At 35.2% G+C, this 23,163-nt stretch overlaps 1 protein-coding gene across 1 annotated transcript; it reads left to right on the forward strand.

Annotated features, from left to right (window-relative positions):
* The first annotated feature begins 528 nt into the window (after positions 1–528).
* Positions 529–22,454, forward strand: LOC127792673 (anaphase-promoting complex subunit 6). Its single transcript, XM_052323286.1, has 16 exons — positions 529–861; positions 1,832–1,966; positions 4,572–4,645; positions 5,836–5,875; positions 8,061–8,106; positions 8,338–8,417; positions 8,611–8,792; positions 8,893–9,018; positions 10,032–10,106; positions 11,618–11,743; positions 15,182–15,251; positions 16,230–16,312; positions 17,108–17,221; positions 20,512–20,611; positions 21,208–21,243; positions 21,842–22,454. The coding sequence occupies exons 1-16, from the start codon at positions 616–618 to the stop codon at positions 21,965–21,967; spliced, it is 1,659 nt and encodes a 552-aa protein (XP_052179246.1). The 5' UTR covers positions 529–615; the 3' UTR covers positions 21,968–22,454.
* The last annotated feature ends 709 nt before the right edge of the window (positions 22,455–23,163 follow it).

Below are 23,163 nucleotides of genomic sequence, written 5' to 3' on the forward strand. Positions count from 1 at the left end.
TATTGCGGGTGCTAGAAAATCACTTTTTCAAACTATGTATTGTCAATAATATATCAACACATCTAAAATTTTTACTTAAAAATTTGGAACAAATAATCTCGAAAGATGTTGATATTATCTTATTTGTCAGTTTCAATCTCTATAAATAAGAGTTGATTCATGCAATTGAGGTACTTCAAGAACTTTACCAAAACTACACTTCTACCACTAATATTACATATACATATTCTTATAATTTTTGACTAATTTAACTTAAGTATCAAAGGTCTCAGTCGAAAAACACCTTATGCCTTTAATTGTCTTTTGTTTTATAAGTCTTTTGAAGATTGAAGATTGAAGATGAATATTCTCCCACAACTATAAATTTATTATTGTATTTCGATACCAACGAGTGTATATGAATAACATTTGTTAGAAGTATTTTGATTGAAATCAGGAAAATAATTGTTTTTTTTTTTAACCCGGCCCATAGGATAACTTCAGGCCCAGACCACACATGCGAGCCTCCCGCTCATTTAACTCCTTAAACACACTCCCCCCCTCCCTCCCTCTCTCATTGCAAATTCGAAAACCCTCCGCGATCGGAATCCAGTGGCCGTCGAATCGGGACCGAAGATGAGAGAAGAAGAGATCGAGAAGCTGAGAGGCGTGGTGGGGGATTGCGTGAGCAAGCATCTCTACTCGTCGGCCATCTTCTTCGCCGACAAGGTCGCCGCCATTACATCTGACCCCGCCGACATATACATGCAGGCCCAAGCTCTCTTCCTCGGCCGCCACTACCGCCGCGCCTTCCACCTCCTCAACGCCTCCCACGTCGTTCTCCGCGACCTCCGTTTCCGATACCTCGCAGCCAAGTGCCTGGTATTTCGATCTCCTCCTCCTCCTCTCATTTGCGTGATTGGTACCTTTCAGTTTATTTCGATGATATCTCGTTAATTAGGGCTTTCTTTGATTGACAGAGTAATAGTGACGTGAATATGTTTGTCCTCCCTGATAATTACGGCTGGGTTAATTTGATTTTTCATTTTCCCGCGACACGAACGAATGGAGAAGAAAACGACGGGACATTGCTTTAGAATAGCATATACTCAATTGTTACCCGATCTGTTGCTACAATGGCTCATGCCATTATAATACTAATTTTACTAGAGGTTAAGCGTGCAAGAATATGTTTTTTTTTTCTCTCTCATTTAGTTTCCTAGTTTTTCTCGGAGAAAATGCGAGGAAGCGGAAAAGACAGCACTCTGGAGAAGTTAAGAGTCTCGCACCTTCCACATCTCGAGGAATGACAAAAATCATGAAAAATTGAAATGACAGAGGTTTAATTCCGTATTTGTGCCACTGGCAAATGAAATTATTTAAAAAGTAAATCATTTAAATTTTGGGCATATGAATCCAACTTGAAAATAAGGGAATATGAATCCAATATTCTCCGTTTATGTACTAGTATTGATAAAAAACCAAATGTCCAGCCAACAAAAAGGATGAATTATACAAGAGGTCTTGTCATGATCTAAAATTTTCTACTGTTTCCATCTTATAGGTATCAATCACCTTAAATCTAATTCCATCTTGGTGTTGACTTCAACTCAAATTGGTATGAGAATTATTTAATCTGTGTTTGGGGAGTAGCCATTCTGGACCGTGATGCAATGCTATGCTTTATTTTTCTTTATTGTGCATTCATACTAAAGGCTGCATTTCCCCCTTTCCCCTTTTCTTCCCCAGTTCCTCTCAACCTTATTAAGTTGTGTTATCTTTCATTCTTTATCTATTCGTTTGCTTCAATATTTATTTTTCATTATCCAATGAATAAACCACATTTGACCAGGAGGAATTGAAGGAATGGGATCAATGTCTATTGATGCTTGGTGATGCTAAAGTGGATGAGCATGGGAATGTTCACGATACGAAAGACTCCAATGTCGTGTACTTGGATAAAGATGGGGAAGATCGCGAAATCAATGTAAAACCTTTTCCTTTATGGTACTTTTACCCGATGTTACTAAATAGGAATCTTTCAAGGGAAAAGAAAATGAAGTTACTGTATATTTATTTATTGTGAAGTCTAAACAGAAAAAACTGTTTTTTATTTTTTTTACTTTTTAGAAAATATCTTCAAATTTTTGTCTCATTTTCTAACCTAATGGTTATTTTTGGGCTCAAACTCTTCTCGCCCGCGCGGGGGGGGGGGGGGGGGGGGGGGTGCCTCTTTCCTTTCCTAACATAGAATGAAGACTATGAAAGTTGTCTCATTCACTGCAGTCCTAAATTTTCTCCTATCATGTGCTATGTCTTTGTGGGTAGCAAAATTTACCACCTGTTTGAAGACTTACTTCCTATGTTATTACATCATTGGTAAGGTAGACTACGGCACTGCTGTAGAGGCATCAAATGTATAGCAATGACTTAAACATGTTTACTTTAGATGCTAGAAGAAAAGACATCTCTCGTGTCCTACATTTATCTCTCATTTGATTTTTGTTGTTTGCTTTAAAAAATATGGGAATAAAGGGATAAGATGTCATTTGATACCTTTGTGTTGATTTTTGTTGGTTTGTATAATGATAGAATTCATGTAATTAATCTAATGTATTTTATTTTACACATATATTAATGAATTCACCTAATATATTTCTATGATTAGATTTGGGTTACAACTACAGTTATTCACTGATTTTTTTTCCCCAATATGCAGTTGTTATACATTTTTCCAAGATAGACGCAAAATAGAAATATGGTAACAAAACATTTAACAAAACCAAGTACTTATCCAAGCACAGCTGCATTTGAGTACACACAAATGCCAAAGCCAGAAAAAATATCAATGCATTTATAGCAAAGTGATGCAATGGAAAAAAACAAAAATGAAAAGAAATAAAAAAAAAGCTAAAACAGATGTACATAGAGCTAAACATAGGAGATTGTAAGAAAATATTGTCAGAGAGAAAATGTTTCTTCCTCCAACAGAGGAACACCAGAGCTTCTCTTGTTCAAATCCATGCTGTCATGCTATGGAATTCTCACCAAGTTAATCTAGGCTTCATCATGGAGTTTGTCATTGTTTGCTCTTTGGCCATCACTGTGGTCAGTGCTATCTTCTCTAACCCATTTGCTGGAATCCAATTCACTCTCCAAGTTTTATATTAGATGCTTTAGGAAGATGACACTTTTCTTTGTAACATCATGATAAATGCTCATCTTACTTAGATTCATTGAATGTACCACTCTATGTCAATATCTTAGGAGGGACATGAATTTCATGCCTGATAACTGCACTTTTTTTGTGGATTTCAAAGGCTTTTTTGGTCATAGAAAAAGCCTTTTGGTTGGCATTTTTTTTGCTTTGGATGGTTATTGATTCAAGAAGATGGAGAATAGAAAGGTACTGTCATAAAAGATATTTTAGTAGAAGAGCTTTTTGTTTGAGAAAGGGGTTCAGTTGACAAAGATGAAGAGCACAATTTCATGGAGCAGAGGAGGGAAAGGAAGAGAAACCAAGAGCAGGGCGAAGGGTTTGTGATGCAGATTGGCTTATGTTGTGGTGAGCAAAGTTTCAATGAAGTTTGCTTCTCTGTCTCTTGGAGTGAACTCAAAACTAATAACATGAAGTGGAATGAGGATGGGTACACCTTTCTGGTGTTTTCAAGTCTTGCCACTTCTTTTTGGGTTACTTTGTCTATATTATTTTCTGAAAAATGAAAATACATAATCAAACGGTGTTTTCAAAATTATGGAAGCAAAAACAAAAAAATTGAAGCAAAATGAAATGGGCACTTACTGTTTTCTGATCTTTGTTAAAACATCCGAGTTGTTGTACTCTTAACATGAAACTTTCAGTTCGTTATCCAGTTAGCTATCTCACAATTTTAAAAATTCCAACTCCTTTGAATTTCAAATCTACACTATTTTATGTCCGCACTTCATGTTTCCATGGAAAGCCAGTTTTACAGTCTTGAAATACTCCCAGCTCAATGAGTCTCTGCAATATTGCAAATTTGTGATCTTGCGTTTGCTTCACTATTTGTTTGTCATTTTTTTGTGGGTCCAGGTTTATCATTGGGCCTGCTTTGTTGAATTCCATTTGTTCAAATTTTTGATGCTTAATCTAACACCCTATTGTCGCACAATGGTGATGGTGCTCCATTGTGACCTGGAGGTCACAGGCTCAAGTCAGGAAACCACCTCTTTGCTAAGCAAGGCTAAGGTTACGTACAATTGACCTTCCATAGAGCCTGCAATGTGGGGAACCTCATGCACTGGATCTGGGTTCACCTTTTATATCCTTCCATAAGAACAAAAATGGCAATATAATGTATAGATATTGATGTTGTCATTTGCTTCTTTACTAGGGCCTTCTTTATACCACATGCATGTACGTTTCTGTTTGCTAGCCAGAGTTCATGAATGATCTGTTCTGCATGATTGATTACTGAACTTTTGTAGATGAGACAAGATATGATATTGGATACTTCATGATTTTGTCATGTGATATAATGATTATTATTATTATTAACTCTTTAATATGGAAGTATGCTTATATGTATTTATGTATATGTATCTTGTAATAGATTTCTTCAGCGATATGCTTTTTAAGAGGCAAGGCATATGAAGCATTGGAGAATCGTTCCCAAGCTAGACAATGGTAAGCATTTAGCTAAAGCATAAGCATGCAATCTTGAGGATGTTGTCATGATTTAAGATATGCAGTACATCCTTGTCAGGGTGTAAAGATATTTATTATTATGAGTTGTGAAGCATTAATTTCCATATATACATTGTTTGGGAATAATGGTTCTTTTGTATGGGTTAATTGCAAGTTGACGTTATAGTTGCTTATGAAGATATTTCTTTTTGTTTGGGTTTATCACAAGTTGACATTGAAGTTGCTTAAGAAGTGGTCATTAAGATTTATGGAATTTACCTTGATGATGCTTATGCAAGTAAGATTATATAAATTCTGGAGATTTTTTGGGTGGTGAAGATATAGTTGAATGTCTTAAAAATGAAGCACAAAATATATTTAGCAACTTGCAAGTTAATTATTTTGTAGAAATACTGATTGTATGATTGTAACTTGGTAATATCTTAAATGTTTATATATTGTGATGCATTGTTGTATAATTTCTTCCTCATTGTATCTACTTGTAGAGATTGACTTTTGATTAGCTTGAACCTTAATACAAGATTAAATCTCTAAGTTTAACACAATGGAAGTGTCGTAACACATTTTTTACCAATTTGAGTGATATGAGTAGATTTTATGAGATTCTGCTATACTGCAATAGAAAGCTTGACACTATGTTTGTAACTAGGATTTTGTGGAAGGAAAAAGGGCGAGGAAATTAAATATTTTTATGTCTATTTAAAGTTGCTCATACACGAGTTATTTAATTTCACTTTTTGTTAAACCATCTCGATTCAATGAAAGGTTATGGTTTTTAGAATAGTATATGGGTCTTATAATGCTACCATGTTTTATTAGGTTTATTTTAGAAGGTATGGCATGCTTTAAGAATTTTGTGAAGTCTATCATTAAGAATCTTGGGGAAGAGAGAAGAGAAGTGGAGAATACATGGTTAGGAGGGACTAAAAATAGCTACTTGTTTGATGTTTGAGCTCTACCTTTTTATCCATTGCCATCCCCTCTATTTATTGCACTTCATTTCTCTTCTTATTTCTATTGACTGCTTCAGACTTTCCTTCTCTTGGATTGTGTCTGTGCCTTAATTTGTTTAATTTTGTTCCTTAGTTTCTATCTTTCTTTTCGTTATTTCTTTCTTTTCTTTTCTAATACTTTGTTTGTCTCTGTTTTTTTTCACAATGGCTTTTAAGGTACAAAGCTGCCATCAAAGCTGATCCTTTATGCTATGAGGTAAGCAACATGGTAACTAATACTGTTTTTTCTTTATCTTTTCTTTTGTGGTACATTACATTTATTAAAAAATGCAATAACTTCTCAAGCTTTAAATCAGGGAATGATTGTTGTGTGTGTGTGTGTCTCTGGGGGGCGGGGGATTTTATCCTTGGAGACGGTTGACTTGCTCCAGCACTTTTGTGCCTTAATTTAGAGGCTTTATACAGTCACAATTACATGAAGGACTTTCACTTATAATTAAAACAACACAACGAGCTTTCATCTTTTTAGGTTGTCTTGGCTAAATGAATTCTAGTTTGCCAATATGTTTGTCCATGGTCACATCTTATGTAAGGTTGTTGTATGCTATGCTATGTGAGAGTTTGGGGGGGGGGGGGGGGAAGGGGGTGTTCTTTCTCTCCTCCTTTTGCCAAATGCTCCACTCTTCTCACAGGGGCATTATAGTTGGATATTTTCAATAAGCATCGCTTTGTCCAAATATGGATATTGTCATTTCTAATTGTCTTTCTTGTATGGCCGCACATCCACCATAATAGTCATCTCAGTGACGCTCATATTTTGCAAGTGTTAAATTTTAACAGCCTAATTTTTTTTGTTATATAATTTGGTTATTTTTTAGCCTCTGGTAAAATTGTTGTTTTGGTTTTAATGAGATTTTGCAATTGCATAAAACATTGTAAGGACTTATCCATTTTAACCATCTTACCTTGATTTTATAACATCCTCTCAATAATCTTCTCATGTTTTTGAAATCTTAACTGATGTTTTCTTGGATTTACTTGATCTTCAAGTTTTATCATAACATTATCCTCACTTCTACTTTTACCAACTTATATTCCATGTTCAATTGTCAATCTGTTAATTTGGATACTTCAGATTTTAAGGTGTTCTTCTATAACTAAAGCTTATTAATCATGTCTTCTTTTGCCTCATTCAGCAACTCAATGTTGTTCACAAATAATATACATCAAGACACATCATCTTAGATGTTTAGAGAGTTTATCCATCATTATAGCAAATAGGTATGTGCTTATTGGAGATTCTTGAGGTAATGCAATTGTAATTTGAAAAGTTCTGGTATCTCTTTTACAAGTTCTAACTTCTGATCTATGTTTTTCTTCTATGATACATGTTTCTTATACATTTTTTACTGTTTAAGTCCCCTAATTTGATTTTTGGGCTTCATCCATCATTTTTTTCCTATACGAAAGTTGAGGACTGTAGGTCTATGTTGATTAGTAAGGCACACTTTTAGTATAATTTTATAGTCCTTACGAGACAAGTGGTTTTTTTGTCTTGTAAGAACAAGGTCTATTTGGGAAGTTGATAAATCACTTATGCATGTTATTCTCATTCTTAAACATGACATTAGCTATGGTAGGATCATATGCCATATTGAAATCAGTTATCTCTCTCTCCAAAGCCATGACCTTAATGTCCGCCTCTATTCCCATTTACTTCTTTACCTACATTAGTGTTCGTGCCATCTCCTATAATGATCTCTTCTCTTTGAGGGTATTCCTTGTGACAATCCCTTCCAAAATTTTGTTTTTGCCTTTTCTTCCAATTTCGACTTGTGGTCCATTTACACTAGCAATATTCATAGTTTAATCTCCTAGAACAATTTTAATTTTGATAACCCTATCTTTCTACCTTATCCTTTAAAATTTTATCCATAATAATTTCCACTCTAATTCTCATATGATCCTTTGTTGAGTACCAAGGTTTATATTTTAACTGAGAGAACATTTTAGCCTTCTCGCCTGTCCATCTCTTCTCTTGGGGACAAATAATATTAATTCTTCCCCTAATCATCACAACCACCAACTCCATAGATTTTTCTAACTGCCAATGTTCCATGATCCAATCCCAAAAATGCTCCAATGTTCCATAGATTTTGACGTTCCATAGATGTTTCTGGTCTTGGACTAACTTCTTTAGCCATGTGTGTCTGTGAAAATGCAAGAACTCCTGCAAATTTCACTTATAATAAGTTGGGAATATTATCACCATTGTGTTAACTGTTTGCTAACAAATGTTGGACATTGTACTGCATTTTATTCAATAATTTATTAGAAATGATTTCCTGATCTAAATAGTAGTTTTCATTTTCTCACATCGTTTTCCTTGTGATTGTCTTTATTTGTTCAATTTTTTTTTTTACTATGTGCTCTTTTTGTAGGCATTGGAACGTCTTATCGAGAACCATATGCTTACATGTGAAGAAGGTGAAAATTTTATCACTTGGCCATTTTTGTATGTTTTTTGAGAGCAAAGCAATTGATGGCATACAACCCTAAATTCAGATCTTCTTTTCTACTACCTGTTATTACATTGCTTGAGATTCTCTAGAATCATCTACCATTGTGCTTGATTTGTCCTTACATTATTGGAAAACTACATGTGTGTTTTTTTCGTTCCTGTGGATTGAACCACTTAGTTCTGTTAATGAATTGCAGAGACAACTCTACTTTCATCATTGCAATTTTCAGCTGAAGATGGATGGATTTCGTCTTTCTATTCTTGTTTAGTGAAGAAGGTAAGCATGTGTGAGTTCTGATTAGAACATGATACAAGTCATTCAACATGTCTGTCCTTATTCAGTTCAAATTAATATTTTCCATTTCATAAGATAACATTTTCTTCTTTTTCTTTGGATTTTTTTAAATGTCTCTCACTATGAAATTCTTATGTTGTATTGATCAAATATTATGCTTTCTTTTATGATGCAGTATGATAAGGAAAACGTTGTAGAAGCCAAATTCAGTGAACTTGAGCAGGAGGGATGTAATGTTAAACCTTCAGAGAAGTCTCTGATGCGTACTCTGAAAAACAACACTGATCTTTTGGCCTGCAAAGCTGAATACTACCATCAATGTGGTGAATATCAAAAATGCTTTGAACTAACTTCCATGTAATGTTGCAATGACTTAGTAACAGAAAATAGTATTAGTTTCTTATTTAATGAATCTTGCTCGACTGATCTGTATCTTCTTGCATTCTATATAATCCAGATTGCTTGAAAATGATCCCTTCCATCTGAAATGTACCCTAGTACATTTGGCAGCAGCAATGGAGCTTGGACATTCAAATGAACTCTATCTTATGGCCTGCAACTTAGTAAAGGATTATCCTCAAAAGTGAGAATTCTTTTATCTTTGTATTTTTCTAATTGAGATTTGGTTTTATGGCAAAATTGAGTTCATCATCCAACATCCAGCTAACAATTTCCTTAACTACTTGGGGTTGGCTATATGGATCCTTTTTCCCCATTCAGCTTTATCTAGGAGAATAAATTCCATTAATCCACTGTAATTTATTCTGTGTCAATTTTCATATGGTATTGTGCAGTCTTATGCTAGGACTGAACTTATCAAGGTATTGGCTATATAGACATCCAATGTGATACTTTTCCCACCACGTATGGAGAGGGAGGCTTAGTTTGTGCTGCTATTTGTGTTTGTGGTTCACCTAGGAACTAGTTTTTTTTTTTTTTGTGATTTTCTTGTTTATTCACGAATAATCAATTTTTAGCTTTATTTGTTGGAAATTTTGGTGTGATTTCCCTTTAAATTATGGTCTGTGTATTTGAGGTTCTGGCAGACATACGGATGGGGTTGCAAGACGCCATTAGGGGGCTGTGATCCTGGTAACACTGTTTGTATCTACTATCTGCATTTCCTAGATTGAAGGTCTCTGCATTGGGAAGCTTTCACCAGGATTAAAACATGAACCATGATTTCATAGTAGTTTCTACAGAATTGATGGTTGGAATGATGTAGCGCATGGTGCTCCTTTTTTTTTGGTTATGTTTGGACATAGTTTTTAAGGTTGCTTTTGATTAACTTTTAAAACGACTTATAATCCTGTTACTTTATAATTGTATATCATATCATAGATAAATGTCAAACACCCTGTAAACTTTAGAAGGATAAGTTACTTCCACTAATATTATTTAGCCAATTTGTATTTAATGGCTCTAGGAACTCTTATTACCTTGTGATTTGAATATAATCATTGTATTGTTACCATACTAATCTGTTGAAACTGAAAATGGCATCTAGATAGTAGATTTTCAAATTTCGTAGAGAAACTGTACTTCACTATTCTACATTGGGCATTAAGTTGTTTCTCACTGGGATTTATGTTTTAGGGCTTTGTCTTGGTTTGCTGTTGGTTGCTACTACTATTGTATCAAAAAGTATGATCAATCACGCCGATACTTCAGGTAACACTCTTTTTAGTTGACTTTGATACCTCAACATTCTGGATATGGTCACTTCTATGAGTTCAATTTTGCCATTTGGTAGTGAAAAATATGTTATTCTGAAAAAGCCTAAAAGTTTGAATTTGTGCTGATTTATATTAATCAACAAAGTGGTATTGATAATATGTTTTTTTTGTGCTAAGATAAGTTGATAATATGTTAAGCAAACTTACACAAACAAAATCTGTAATACCCATATATCAACTCCACTTAATGGAATAATCTTATCTGACTGATCAAGTCCTCATCTCTAGCTTCTTTTGTTTAGTTGCATGAATCTGTTTTGCAGTTTCAATTGATTAAAAATCATAATGTCTTTTTAATTCTTCAAGGTCTGCAACTTTAAATTTATATAATAAAGTTAGGCATGTGAATATTTTAGGCAAAATAGAAACGCATGGAAGTTGACAGCTCGATCCATTATACAGTACATGGACCGAATGTACCACCCATGCCCAATAATGTGAGGACTATCACACCCGCAGATTCCTATGGCCATAAGCTTTGATGTGAGATCTTAAGGATCAACCACAATGTCATTATAGTTTGGGGAACCATGATTGGGGCCAAAGAAGTATGAACACTTAACTGAAGCCATATACAAGTACAGAACACTTTCTGGACAAGGATATGTGCTGCACAATGCTGCCTGGAGTGTGGTATTTTCTCTTTTTTTTTTTTCTTTCTTGGTGGACATGCTGTGGTACATTGGGAGTCTGCAAGTCTAAAAATAGGACATTCATTGGACATGCTTAGGGGTTATAACTTATAATGATATTGTTAAAATTTTTCTGGTGGTTGTAATGTAACATAACAAAATAGTTTGGTCTACAACAACAGCAAATATTTGTTGTGGTTGTAGAATGGTCTAATAGAACAATAAAAAAAAAAAAAAAAATTATCCCTTAATATGATCCTGATTGAACTACACTTTTGTTTGAGCCCCAAGTTGATGCTGCACTTACTAATGTAGCATTGATTCACCACTACCAGTGGGGGGCTGTTCTTATTGCTCAAAAGAAATAACCATAAGCATGAACCATGCAAATTTCAAGTTTCCCTCATTCTTCTTATCATGCCCGGTGTGGTTCTGGAGCATTATTTAGTATCTTGCATAGATTTCGTGTTGTTGCTAGTTACTATTTATTACCATCACTATTTGAAGCCATTATTTCGAGAGTGATTGGTCCATTATGTTCCTAAATTAAATTTTGGCATTTCCTTGATTACCAAACTAATCCAAGAGCAGTCTCTTTCTTCTGATCTTGTGCTTTACCCAATAGAATATTGGTCCTGGATATTTTCCAAGGTGGTATCCATTTTCATGAATTAGTTGCAAGTTCGACTATGTTACTTGCTGTCTTTGGGTTTTTTAATTTTATTTTTCTGCATAAAGGCTGCTCTTAATTTTTCCATCCTTGATGCCTAGCATATTGTCTGATTCGATTATTATTGGTTATATCAATCAACAGCAAGGCTTCAAATCTAGATGGAACATTTCCACCAGCTTGGATAGGTTTTGGGAATGCTTATGCAGCTCAAGAAGAGGGTGACCAAGCAATGTCAGCTTATCGCACTGCTGCTCGTCTGTTTCCTGGGTAAGTTTTTATTTATTGTTATTTTTAGTGATGTCTTTTTTTTTTTTTTGGGGGGGGGGGGGGTTGATGGTCTGCCCCTTAGAATGAAGCTCATATGGAGGAGAATGAGCTCTAGCTTAAGCTAGGCAACATAGTAGTTGTTGCCCAGAAAAATACCCAAGAGGGGGGTGAATTGGGTTTTTCAAAAATAAATAATTTTTAGCTCTTGTTGAAAACTCTTAATTTGTGATCTTAGTTAAAAGGTGATTGCAAGAAGAATATGAATAATAAGATCAAGCAAGCACAAGGAACACAATTTTTTATAGAGGTTTGAACTTTTAAGAGTTTACTCCTTTCTCCCAAGATTGAGCTTGAGGATATCACTAGGGAAAAGATAACACTCGCTTTTGATTGGAGCTAGAACTACATACAATTCCTTGCCTAAGCAAGAACCACTAGCACACAACTAGCAAAACCTCTCACACAAGTAGTGAGTAAAAAACAACAAACTTACAACCAGAAACAATTCCAAACAAGTGACAACTTGAGAATTCCACCAGCCAGCAACACTTCCAGCACTTGAACTTTTTCACTCTTGTTTGAATGTTCTATCACTAGTTTGTTCTATCTATCTATGAAGCCTTCATGCTCACTCTTTATATAGATATATTCAGAAAACTAGTTGTTACAAAGAAAGGTGGGAAGCAATTTTGAAATACGAAAAAAAAAGACCTTCAGCTTTTCCAGTCTTCAGCCAGCACTTGTTGGTATCTTGGAGCACAATCTCTACAGAAAAATATTCTACACAGAAATACCAATAGAGAAAGCTGAGGGGATAACCTGAGATTAAAATTGACCATAAACTTTTTGAGACAAAAGCTCATGAGAGTCAGAGACAAGAAAACCAGAATCTGCAAAAACTAAGTCAAAAGCCTTTTCTTCAAAAAGAGATTTTAATATTTTGCATGAGGACATCAGACTATGATATTAAGGTACAAGGTAAAAAATATTTGAACTAAGGAAAACACACAACTATGTATGACTCAACAAAGCTAACATTATCAATCGAAATCTCTAAGACTTATGTCTTCACCTACAAAAAGAAAAAAGAAAACATAAATCTCTAAGACTCCCAATCAAAGGTAAAATGCTTGTATTATCTAGGCTTGATATGAGATAGCTTAGCCCTCAATGCCATTCAACTCCATCTATCACTGCACATTGGGAAATCAATCAAGTTCCTTGAACAATTTTTTTTTTTTTTTTTTTTTGGGGGGGGGGGGGGGGGGGGGGAGCACACTCAAGGTGAGGTTTGGCCTTATTTTCACATGTACATGCACAAGCAACAATTCTATAGGTGGAAACACAACATCTTATTCATCGTTTCAACTACAACAAAAATGGCTTACTAATCACATAGCCCTTTCTACACTCAAAATAATAAGAGATTATCTATTTCCCCTAGGGGGAATGGTGGAATATCAGGGCAACAAGTAATAAATGATCAAAGATATCAAAATTTACACCGCTTTGCCATACACCATGTGGATTACTACTGTTAAACTCAAGGGTAAATAAATATGATTTTGATAATAACAAAAATATTTTTATGATATTAATGTATTTTATCCGTCTCTTGTGATGTAAAAATATTATTTTTTCGTATCCATGTATCTTAGGTCAACTGATGTTTAGTCTAAGTCGACTGAAGTGAGGCAATATGTTTGAATCTTCTTGCATACCATTTAGATCAAATGAAATTTAGTTTTGGTCGACCAAAGTTGGCCAAAAAGTTTGGTCTCATGTTTTAGGTCGACCTAGCCGTCAATTGAAGTTATGGCTTTGGTTATTGGACAATTTCGGTTGATCAAAGTTGTGCTTTAGGTCGATCGAAGTTGACCAGAATGTTGGCCTCTTGACTTAGGTTGACCGGTCCTTTGACCGAAGTTGAGCATTAGCCTATTGGATGACTTAGATCAACCAAAGTGGCAACTTCAGTTGACCAAAGTCCAGTGGCCGTTTCTAATTGTACGTTGCTTTCTGTATCTCTCTTTATTGCACGCCCATGGACTAGTGGAGTAATATTCTTGGTGGTTATTAGGTGATGATGAGGTTGGTGTTAGACAATTGAAAACTCATTTGCACTCTCATTTTCAGACCAAGTGTTTGGGCATATTGAAGTATTTTCTTGGCATTGAGGTAGCTCAATCTACACATGGTGCGTGCATCTCTCAACGGAAGTATCTTGGATATTTTGGAGAAGACTGGTATGCTTGATTCTTGGCCTGTAGGGTTACCCTATGGACCCTAATGTTAAGTTTGGACCAAGGCAAGGGAGCCATTGGAGGATCCTTGGCAATATAGGAGACTGGTTGGGAAGCTTAATTACCTCACCTTTACATGATCCAATATCTCTTTTGCTATTAGTGTGGTGAGTCAATTCTTGGACACTCCTTGTGATAGCCATTGGCATGCTTTAGTGCATATCGCCAAGTACATTAAGAGTGCTCCTAGTAGAGACTTGTTGTTTGAGAACAAAGAACTAATGTATCGATGCAGATTGGGTTGGTTGTCCTACAGATAAACACTCCACCTTGGGCTATTGTATTTTAGTTGGAGGTAATTTAGTGTCTTGGTAGAATTAGAAGCAAAATGTTGTGGCTAGATCTAGCAGAAAGGCAAAGTATCAAGCCATGGATTTAGTCACATGTGAGTTGGTTTGGCTCAACCAACTTCTTAAGGAGTTGAGATTTGGACATTTAGGGCCTATACAACTTATTTGTGATAATCAAACAACCCTTCATATTGCCTCTAATCCCGTTTTCATGAGTGGACTAAACATAAAGAGATAGATTATCACTTTGTGAAATAGAAGTTGATTTCATGAGAGATTAACACCTCATTTGTTGTCTCTGATGACCAGCTGGTTGATCTTCTTACAAAGGTATTATAGGGTCCACAGCTTGACTACATTTGTACTAAGCTAAGCACGTATGATGTGTATGCATTTGCTTGAGGGGGGAATGTTAGCTTTATTGTGTTATGCATAGTTATGTGTTTTCCTTTGTTGTACCTTGTAGAATTGTATATATATAAATATATCTAGTTATGAATAAAGTATTCAACATTTTTCTTTTCCTGAAAAACAATAAAAAATCAGAGAATAAAGGATTCTGGTTACTTGCAGAGATAAAAAGGGCTTGATAGGCTGCAATTTTCCTTATTTTTTTTTCTACTTTTTTGTCCGCCTCTGCCCCCTTGGGGCTCTTTTTGCAATTTTCATTTTTCATTGCTATCTTGATATGTTTTTAATCTAATCAAGATTTTCTTTGCTTATAAAAAAATATGAATAATATGATGAAATGAGTTTGCTCATGATTTCTTCATATGCACAATGGAAATCCTCTTTACTCGTGAATCATATTTTACAGGTTGAATCTTGATATTCTCTTGTTCCAGGTGTCATTTACCAACTCTGTATATTGGGATGGAGTACATGCGAACCCACAGTTTCAAACTTGCTGAGCAGGTGATAGATCAGGCCAACTTTAGCAATTAAATAGTTATGGTTCTGGGTTTGGTTTGATCAGTCAACTTCCATTTATAAGAATGAAATTTATTAAAGAAGAGAAAAAAAAATATCTCTAGAACTTGTCTTCTCAAATTTTCTATTTAGTTCCAGATTAGGTGATGTATCTTTCTTGTTGAACTAGTTCCCAATCGCTGTTGTTTCTGGATATATCTGTCAGTATATGCACTAGTAAGGTTTCTTTACCTCTCTTTTTAAAGAAAAAGTAGAAATCAGAAAAGGGCAATCCCCTCCTCCCCTGCACCCTTCTTCTCTTCATTAATCAATCCTCTATTTGTCATCCTACTCTCATTTGCAGTTCTCAATAGCTTTAATGGATGATTTTACGGCTTGAACTTCATGGGAAGAGATGCTAGGAGACGCTTTGGGTGTCTTTTTGTGAGTGTATTAGTATAAAACTGTTAGTTTGATCAAGGAGCCCTGTAACCACATGACTCTTACACACATTTACTAAAACATTAGGGAATAGTTTCAGTATTTTGGTTGTTTGGTGGATATTGATTTCCCTTTATTCCTCGGTTAAAATTTGTCCAATCTGGTTCAGTGTCATTGTTCTGAAATGGATTTGCCCCATGCAAGTTGTAATGCTGGAAATGGCATCTGCATGCTGACGCGTGTTCAATATTCTTCAAAATGCTAGAGCCAGATGACAATGTTCTTCACCACTTGAGATCAAACTTTTTATCTGCATTTATCTCTAAGTATTGAAAATCTAGAACTGCATTTGGATAAAGATGGTTCCCGTGGGAATGGTATGAAATTTTTCTGAAAACACTTTAGGCTATTTTTTCTTGGGGAAAAAATTTAGTATTCTTTGTTCTCCTGATGTTTTGGGTGATGGTATTTGATTTTATGAACCCAAATGGGTTTTGATGAATCCTGTTTTTGCCCAGGCTTCTGATTATATTATTCTCTCAGTTTCTTATGCAGGCAAAGGCAATATGCTCTGCAGATCCACTTGTATATAACGAGCTGGGAGTTGTTGCTTATCACATGAAGGAGTAAGGGCATTCACCCTTCAAAAGAAAGTTGGTTTAGGTATATAAGGATGCGTATTGAATCAAAGAACCATTGATTACTTACTGAAGTATTTCCAAATAGTACTCAGATAATAAAAGAATTGACCATAACTTTTTTTTTTTCCAAAAGGTATTGAAAAGAGAACTCCAAATTAATATGAAGATTCAATTGAATTCATGAAAAGTCAACATCACTTAACATATAATAGTTATGCTATTACTACATTGTGTTGATCGTACACAATGTGAAATTCACAATTCAAAGAAGATTAAATTCAATTCTATCATCAAAATTGCTGACAAATATAAAGATGAAGTAAAAAGTCATTGCCTACCAATGCATCATTGTAGTCTTAATGAAAAGTAAAAGTGTGTATTTTTTGACTTCCAACATTTAATTAGATATATCTTTAATCAAGTCATTACCATTAGGTATGCCATGTGGTACATTGGACTCATTTTTCAATCTGATTGAAGATTTATGAATATGAAAAGCCCTGTAGAAGTGTCTCTGTTTCATTTTGGTGCCCTCAAATTTAAAAGTAAGGCTGGTTAGTTTACTTTCGACCAGCATCATGATTGCTATCTTGCGTACAATTACCTCAAGGGAGCTACATGTACTGGTGCTGGAAATATTTATTTTCACTGGTATATTATCTGATTAGTTGTGCTTTTCAGTTCTTTCAATCATGCTACCCAATTTTGTGTAATTGTTTGAAAATGACTTTCATTTGGGAAGCTATTTCATTGTCTTACTTTGTCTTCTGACTCTTGCAGGTATAAAAAGGCTGTGTGGTGGTTTGAGAAGACTTTAGCTCTTGTTCCTTCATCTCTAAGTGAGATGTGGGAATCAACTGTGGTTAATCTTGCCCATGCACTGAGAAAGTTGAAGTATGTTCACTTTGCTTTCTATTCTACTGTTTACTTCTCAAACTGAATGATAGTAGATGGGATACTATTTTGTGCAGTTTTAGTTTCATGTTGAAGTAAAGTAGCATACCTAAATTGAAGTGGATTCGATTCATTTATGAACTAAGTCTATAGTCTATATATGCCTTCACTCAATTGTTTGATGTTTTCGTAATGACATCAAGATAAAATAATGGGCTGAAATCCTAGGCTAGGCGGGATGACTAATATCTTTAAGAAGTTTCACTGCTTTGAATACTGAACTATAATTGAGGTAAAATACATTTTATAGAATGATATCTTGCCTTGAGCTTACAGGTTAGAGCTAGAATGAGGATAAGGTACATATTACATGTAATTGGATCATAACTTTTTGGCCTTTTAATATCCCCGGAGAGCAAGTTCATTTCTTCTCCTCTGGTGGTGCATATCTTGATGAATTCCTGTCCTTTGTAGATGGGGTCTTTTTGATGTATGTGCAAATTGTAACTCTTGTCTAGGAACAAAATAGTGCCTAGAATGGTGGGAGGTAGTTGTCTAGTAGAAAAGTCGTGTTCAGACAATTGAGGAAGGGTCAAAAGACTCTTGGGGTAGATATGCAATATGCTCATGTTGTTATGATAAGATTTAGAGAAATTAGGAATCAATAGTCAAATATATGTTAATAAATGACTATCAATGAAAAATTTGTGATATTTTTTTCATTCTTCTACATGAAGAAAATATTTATATTTCTTACATCAAAACAGTAAAAAGAAAAAAACAATTAACGTCCTTCAAATTGAAAGAAGTTTGAACAACAAATTCTATTGTCTATTTTAGAAAGTGTTGTTCAAAAACAAGTTAAGCAACATGTTCACATATTCTTTCCTGCAAGTGAACGGAATCGTAACAAGTAATATAATGATGAATAAAGTATCGTTCCCACAAGGATTAGCTTTTGATCCCTACTTTAACCACTATTAACTTTAATAAGTCACACACAATAAAACAATTACTCACAATAGGTATTATATTAATTAAGACTGAATGACTAACTAAAAATGTAAAACAACTCCTTGGATTTTTAAATGCAGAAATCTAATGCACTAGGGTTCATGAATCCATTGTAGTTCTTTAATTGGTTTAATCTTTCAGTGATCAGGTTTTATAATTCTTGCTTTGAGCTGAAAATCAATGATCCTAAGTTAATCAAAAGCCTCTCTCGATGGTCAATTGAATCTATGCTTATATATGAGATTAATCTGCAAGTATACAAACATGCATTTATCCACAATAATCATCTAAATAAGATTTCACAGGGCATAACGGTATCTCTACCTATTATCGAACCTTGTGTCGTTTATTAGCAAGTGTTAATCTATATTGAATCTCTCGAAAACAATATAAATCACAAACACATTTTAATGGCGGCCAAGCATTAAAACAAAATTAGTGCATAATAAACGATCAACCCGAAAGACAAGAATATGATAAAACCTGAATACTTTTAATTAAACCATCATTGAACTAGGTTTCATCAATCACCCTAGTCACAAAGTAACATAGTTTCAACCAGTGAATGAATAATAAAAACGGAGTTCATGATGTGGAAGAAAAGAAAGAATAGAAAAATATAACCAAAACTGAAGTTCTTCAAGAAAATCTCTTTCTTCTTCCTCGACTTGTCTTCTTCTCTCTCTCTCCAAAAACTACCCCTAATCCTCCAAAACCCAGTATTTTTATAGTGGTTTCTAGGTCTTCAAAGTCATGCCTCTTGAAAGAGCCCATCTCCACTTGATTTGAAAGGAAACGGGCTTAAAACGGTCTTTTCGTGATGTTCTGTGCCTTACTGGGGCCTTACCACAGAATGCTTGTCGTAGTAGGCTGTGACTCACATAATACTTTTCCAACCATGGCCTTACCACAATGTTTTTCATGATTAAGGTCGTGAGCCACAGAAAGTTTAAACAACTGCTACCCTACCATGGTATGCTTTGCATGATAACACCGTGAGCCACATAAAGGAATTCTTACCACGACCCTACCATGCATTGCTTTGCGCGATAACATCGTGAGTTGTTTTTCCTTGCTTTCCCACACTTCACCAATGACATTCTCCTTCCAATGCTTTGCGACCTCATCAACCTCAACCCCGGGTAGACCTTTGACTTTGCCTTTAATGCCCAGTTTAGCTCCAAAGAATGCGACATCATCATCACTTTTTGCTCCAAATGTTTTCAACACATGTTTCACACCTACATGGCCAAATATTGAACAAATTAACATAGAAACCATGCTCATTAATAGAATAAATGCTAAGTTCATTGGCCTAATCTAAGTGTATAAAACACTTATCACAACACTTTTGGCAAATTCTGATTTCATTTTATAATCAATGTCCAACTTTATTTTAAACTTGTAAGGTTGTTAAAATATGTTTCCTCTTTCAACATGTGCATCCTCCAGGTCTCATGTTTGTGGTTTAAAAGTAAAAGGATAATGACAAGCGTTCAACAAGTGTTGGTGTTTGCCTTGATAAGCAACTTTCTTGTATTATTGTTAAAACTATGTGAATTTAAAAAATACTCAGTTATAATTGATGTCTGATAAAACAAGGCACAAAAGATGTTTAAGTACTTGTAGAGACATGCCAACTGTAGCTTGCTCAGATGTGAGAAGAACAACACATTGTTCCTTGACTAATCTTAATAATATGTGAACTTCAGAAATATTAGGAGAATAAAAACCACAATCATAACAATGTATCAAGCGTATCATTAAAAAAGCAAAAAGACACACAACAAGCCTTTATCCCACTACGTGGGGGTGGCTACATGAATTCTAGCTAAACAATCATTTTTATCTATAGTTTTATCTTCTAAAAACTGTTATAACTTATATTATACCTAAGTGTCTCACACCAAGTTTCTTTTGGTCTCCCTCTATGGCTCTTATCTCTTTTACTAAACATGTGCTCCATTCCATCCATTCGCCTAACAAAAGACACTCTATTGGTTTTATTCTTGTATGACTAAAAACCATCTTAATCATGTCACATACATTTTGTCTTAGGATATTAGTTATAATAAAAATTTCTTTGTAGATTATGGAAGTTCAGATTATGTGTGGTTAGTTTGTAATTCCATTCTTCAGTAAACAGACCAGACCATTTGTGGAATTCCTCTACTGCCTTGCTAGTTTGGTTGCTATGTGCTTATTTATTCTTTCTACAGACATGATTCGTCTATACGTTTTTCCAATTTCAATAATATAGATTTGCTCTGTTGCAGGAGGTACAGAGAGGCAATTACATACTATGAGAAAGCACTGGCAATATCAACTAGAAGTTTGAGTACTTATGCTGGCCTTGCATATACTTATCACTTGGAGGTACTTTATGTTCAAAGATGCCATATTGGTTTCATAACATGGTATGGTTTAAATGATAACAAGGACAATTTTCAGAATGGTTTCTTTAATCTCTATGTTGTTCCATGACAACTGGATCTGAAATTCTGAATGAAACCAACTGGGGTAAGTCAGATGGAGAAGATAATGTCCTGCGGTCATCACTGATAGTGATTGCTCATAGTGGTTTGCTCATTAGATTCCATTCAAAAATTTTGCATCATACTGTACATTCAATAAAACTGAAATTTTAAACTGGATTTTGTTTTCCAGGTGATATCCTCTTTAACTAGTAAGTAAACTGTTGTTTGCATTTGCTCTGAAAATGTTATGGTGATTACATGTTTGACAACTTTATCTTCCTGGACTAAGAAACCTGAATAGAACATTTCAATATCCTTATATCCTGAAATGATCACTTTATTGAACTTAGTTATGTGATTCTCCTTATTTCTTCTTTGAGTGTGGATTTCTGTTCAAGCTCTAGTTATGTCCAATCTGATCTGATGTTGCAACTTGATTTTTTCTTCCCCTTTGAGATGATTATCTTGTTGATAATGCTGTTTGTGATTCTGCAGGATCATTTTACTGCGGCAATTACATACTATCACAAGGTAAGTGGCGGAATCAGGATCATATAAATAAGTCCTGTTTGGTGGTCTGATGGCTTTTAGCAATGTGCTTTCTTTTTCCCCCTCCCAATAAGTTCTCCATATGACTCCAGAACCAAACCAAACCAATGTGGGTTGATCTGGTCTGGGATCTTTTTCCGACCTAGTCTGGTTTAATTGTATTTTTTGCGTCCGATTGAGATCAGGCCAGGTCTTGGTATGGACCGGACCCGACTAATACCCCATTCCCCTGAAATCGGTCAAATCTATTTTCTTTGCTCTGGTGGTTTTTATCTGGTTGATTCACTTTTGCTTTGTGATTTAATCTGTCCCATGTCCAAAATTTTAGACTAGGTAAATGATTTGTTTAGGTCTGGATTTTTATAAAATTCAAGCCAACCTGATTCGCAAGCACCCTTAGTAAGGATAACCAGGAAGACCAAATGGAGCACTTAGTTCTACAGATGACAAGCATTGAGCTAATGCTGAGAAAACTTATTTCTTAATTCGCTCACCTGGTCTTAAGTGACGCTATAGCATTACAAGCACATGTTTTTACCCATACGTTTCTTACAGCTTCCTCCTAACCTTTCCAAAGCAGGCTTTATGGCTGAAACCAGATGATCAGTTCTGCACGGAAATGTTGACTTTGGCCCTAGCAGATGAATGCCGCTTTGGTGTACGGACTGAAATAGATTCTCATTCTTCTGATGAGATATTTATATAGAGAGAATGTCATTTAGTCAATTTGTAGATTTTACATGGTATGCTATGCATATCTATTTATTGTATTAGATATAGTAGGCATCCCTGTCAAAGGGGAAGACTCACCAAAGGCATCTTACAGGCCTTTGAACTGTGTATTTCCGCACCCAACTCCCACCGAAATCCAACTCTATTGCAGCCCTAAGTGGAATGGGAGGGACTCATTAATAGGGTTGTCAGCCATGGTCCCCGGGGCTCTCTCTCTCTCTCTCTCTGTGCATGTGTGTATCCATATGCAGCATATACAACCATGGTCCGAAGATCAAGTTTTGGACAGCTGCATATTGGCTTAATTTTGGTAAGGTGCGTTAAATATGGCTTGTTGGATTACATGTTTATGGTATGAGTTGTGTGAATCGTGTGGCAGTTTTGTGGACATACATTATCTCTGATTGGTTGTAAATCTTGAAACATTGCTCATTTTGTTCTTCTCTCCAGACCATTGCCTAGCCATCCGTATTCACTTAACTAGTAGACATCTATGTAAAAACTGGCATTGAAAATATTCAGGTTAAATGAGGCACTGCCTTAATGTTGATTTGGGAATCTAATATTTCTGGGCTTTGAAACTGTGATAATGCCAAGGTTGGGCAGGTGAGGGCAAGTATAGCATTGTGTCCCAAGTCTGCGTCAGTTATTTGTCCATGCCTCAATTATTGCGTTTGTTTCAAATTGCGGGCGAATGTTGGCTATTCCAGGTCGAAAGCTACGCTCTCCTGGCAATTTCTTGCCGCTTTTTAAAAATAAACGGTCTAGAAATGTGGCCCCCCTTTTCTGTGCCAATATTGACAAACAATCGTCCCAAATTGGTTAAATGACCGGATGTTTTGCCCATTTTATTACAAATTCAAACCTCCCTTAAGTTTTCAAATAATTGCCCCTCTTAGATAAATGGGTGATGTTTTGCCATTTTTTCCCCTATTTTAACCAATCATCTCAAATAATTAGTTGATGTTCCGATGTTTAGAATCTGGCCAAGCTCCTTGGCTTCTTTGTTTTTGTCTAGTTTTCAAATAATCGGCCGTGCCATTTCATAAAATTGGGCGGCTGTTTTGTCCACTTTTTCAAGGAAAATGCTATTTGTACATAGAAGCCTATATTTTGAGTTACATACACACAAATGATCAAAATATTCTTACTCAATTGCAAATTTACTCT

Source organism: Diospyros lotus, chromosome 15 (assembly GCF_014633365.1).
Source record: "Diospyros lotus cultivar Yz01 chromosome 15, ASM1463336v1, whole genome shotgun sequence".
NCBI classification, from domain to species: domain Eukaryota; kingdom Viridiplantae; phylum Streptophyta; class Magnoliopsida; order Ericales; family Ebenaceae; genus Diospyros; species Diospyros lotus.

Excerpts from the sequence above, each read along its gene's own strand:
- LOC127792673 (XM_052323286.1), top strand. The coding sequence starts at position 616 with ATGAGAGAAGAAGAGATCGAGAAGCTGAGAGGCGTGGTGGGGGATTGC. Across the intron at positions 16,313-17,107 it reads GTTGCTTATCACATGAAGGA|GTATAAAAAGGCTGTGTGGT; the intron begins GTAAGGGCATTC and ends TGACTCTTGCAG. Across the intron at positions 17,222-20,511 it reads CATGCACTGAGAAAGTTGAA|GAGGTACAGAGAGGCAATTA; the intron begins GTATGTTCACTT and ends GCTCTGTTGCAG.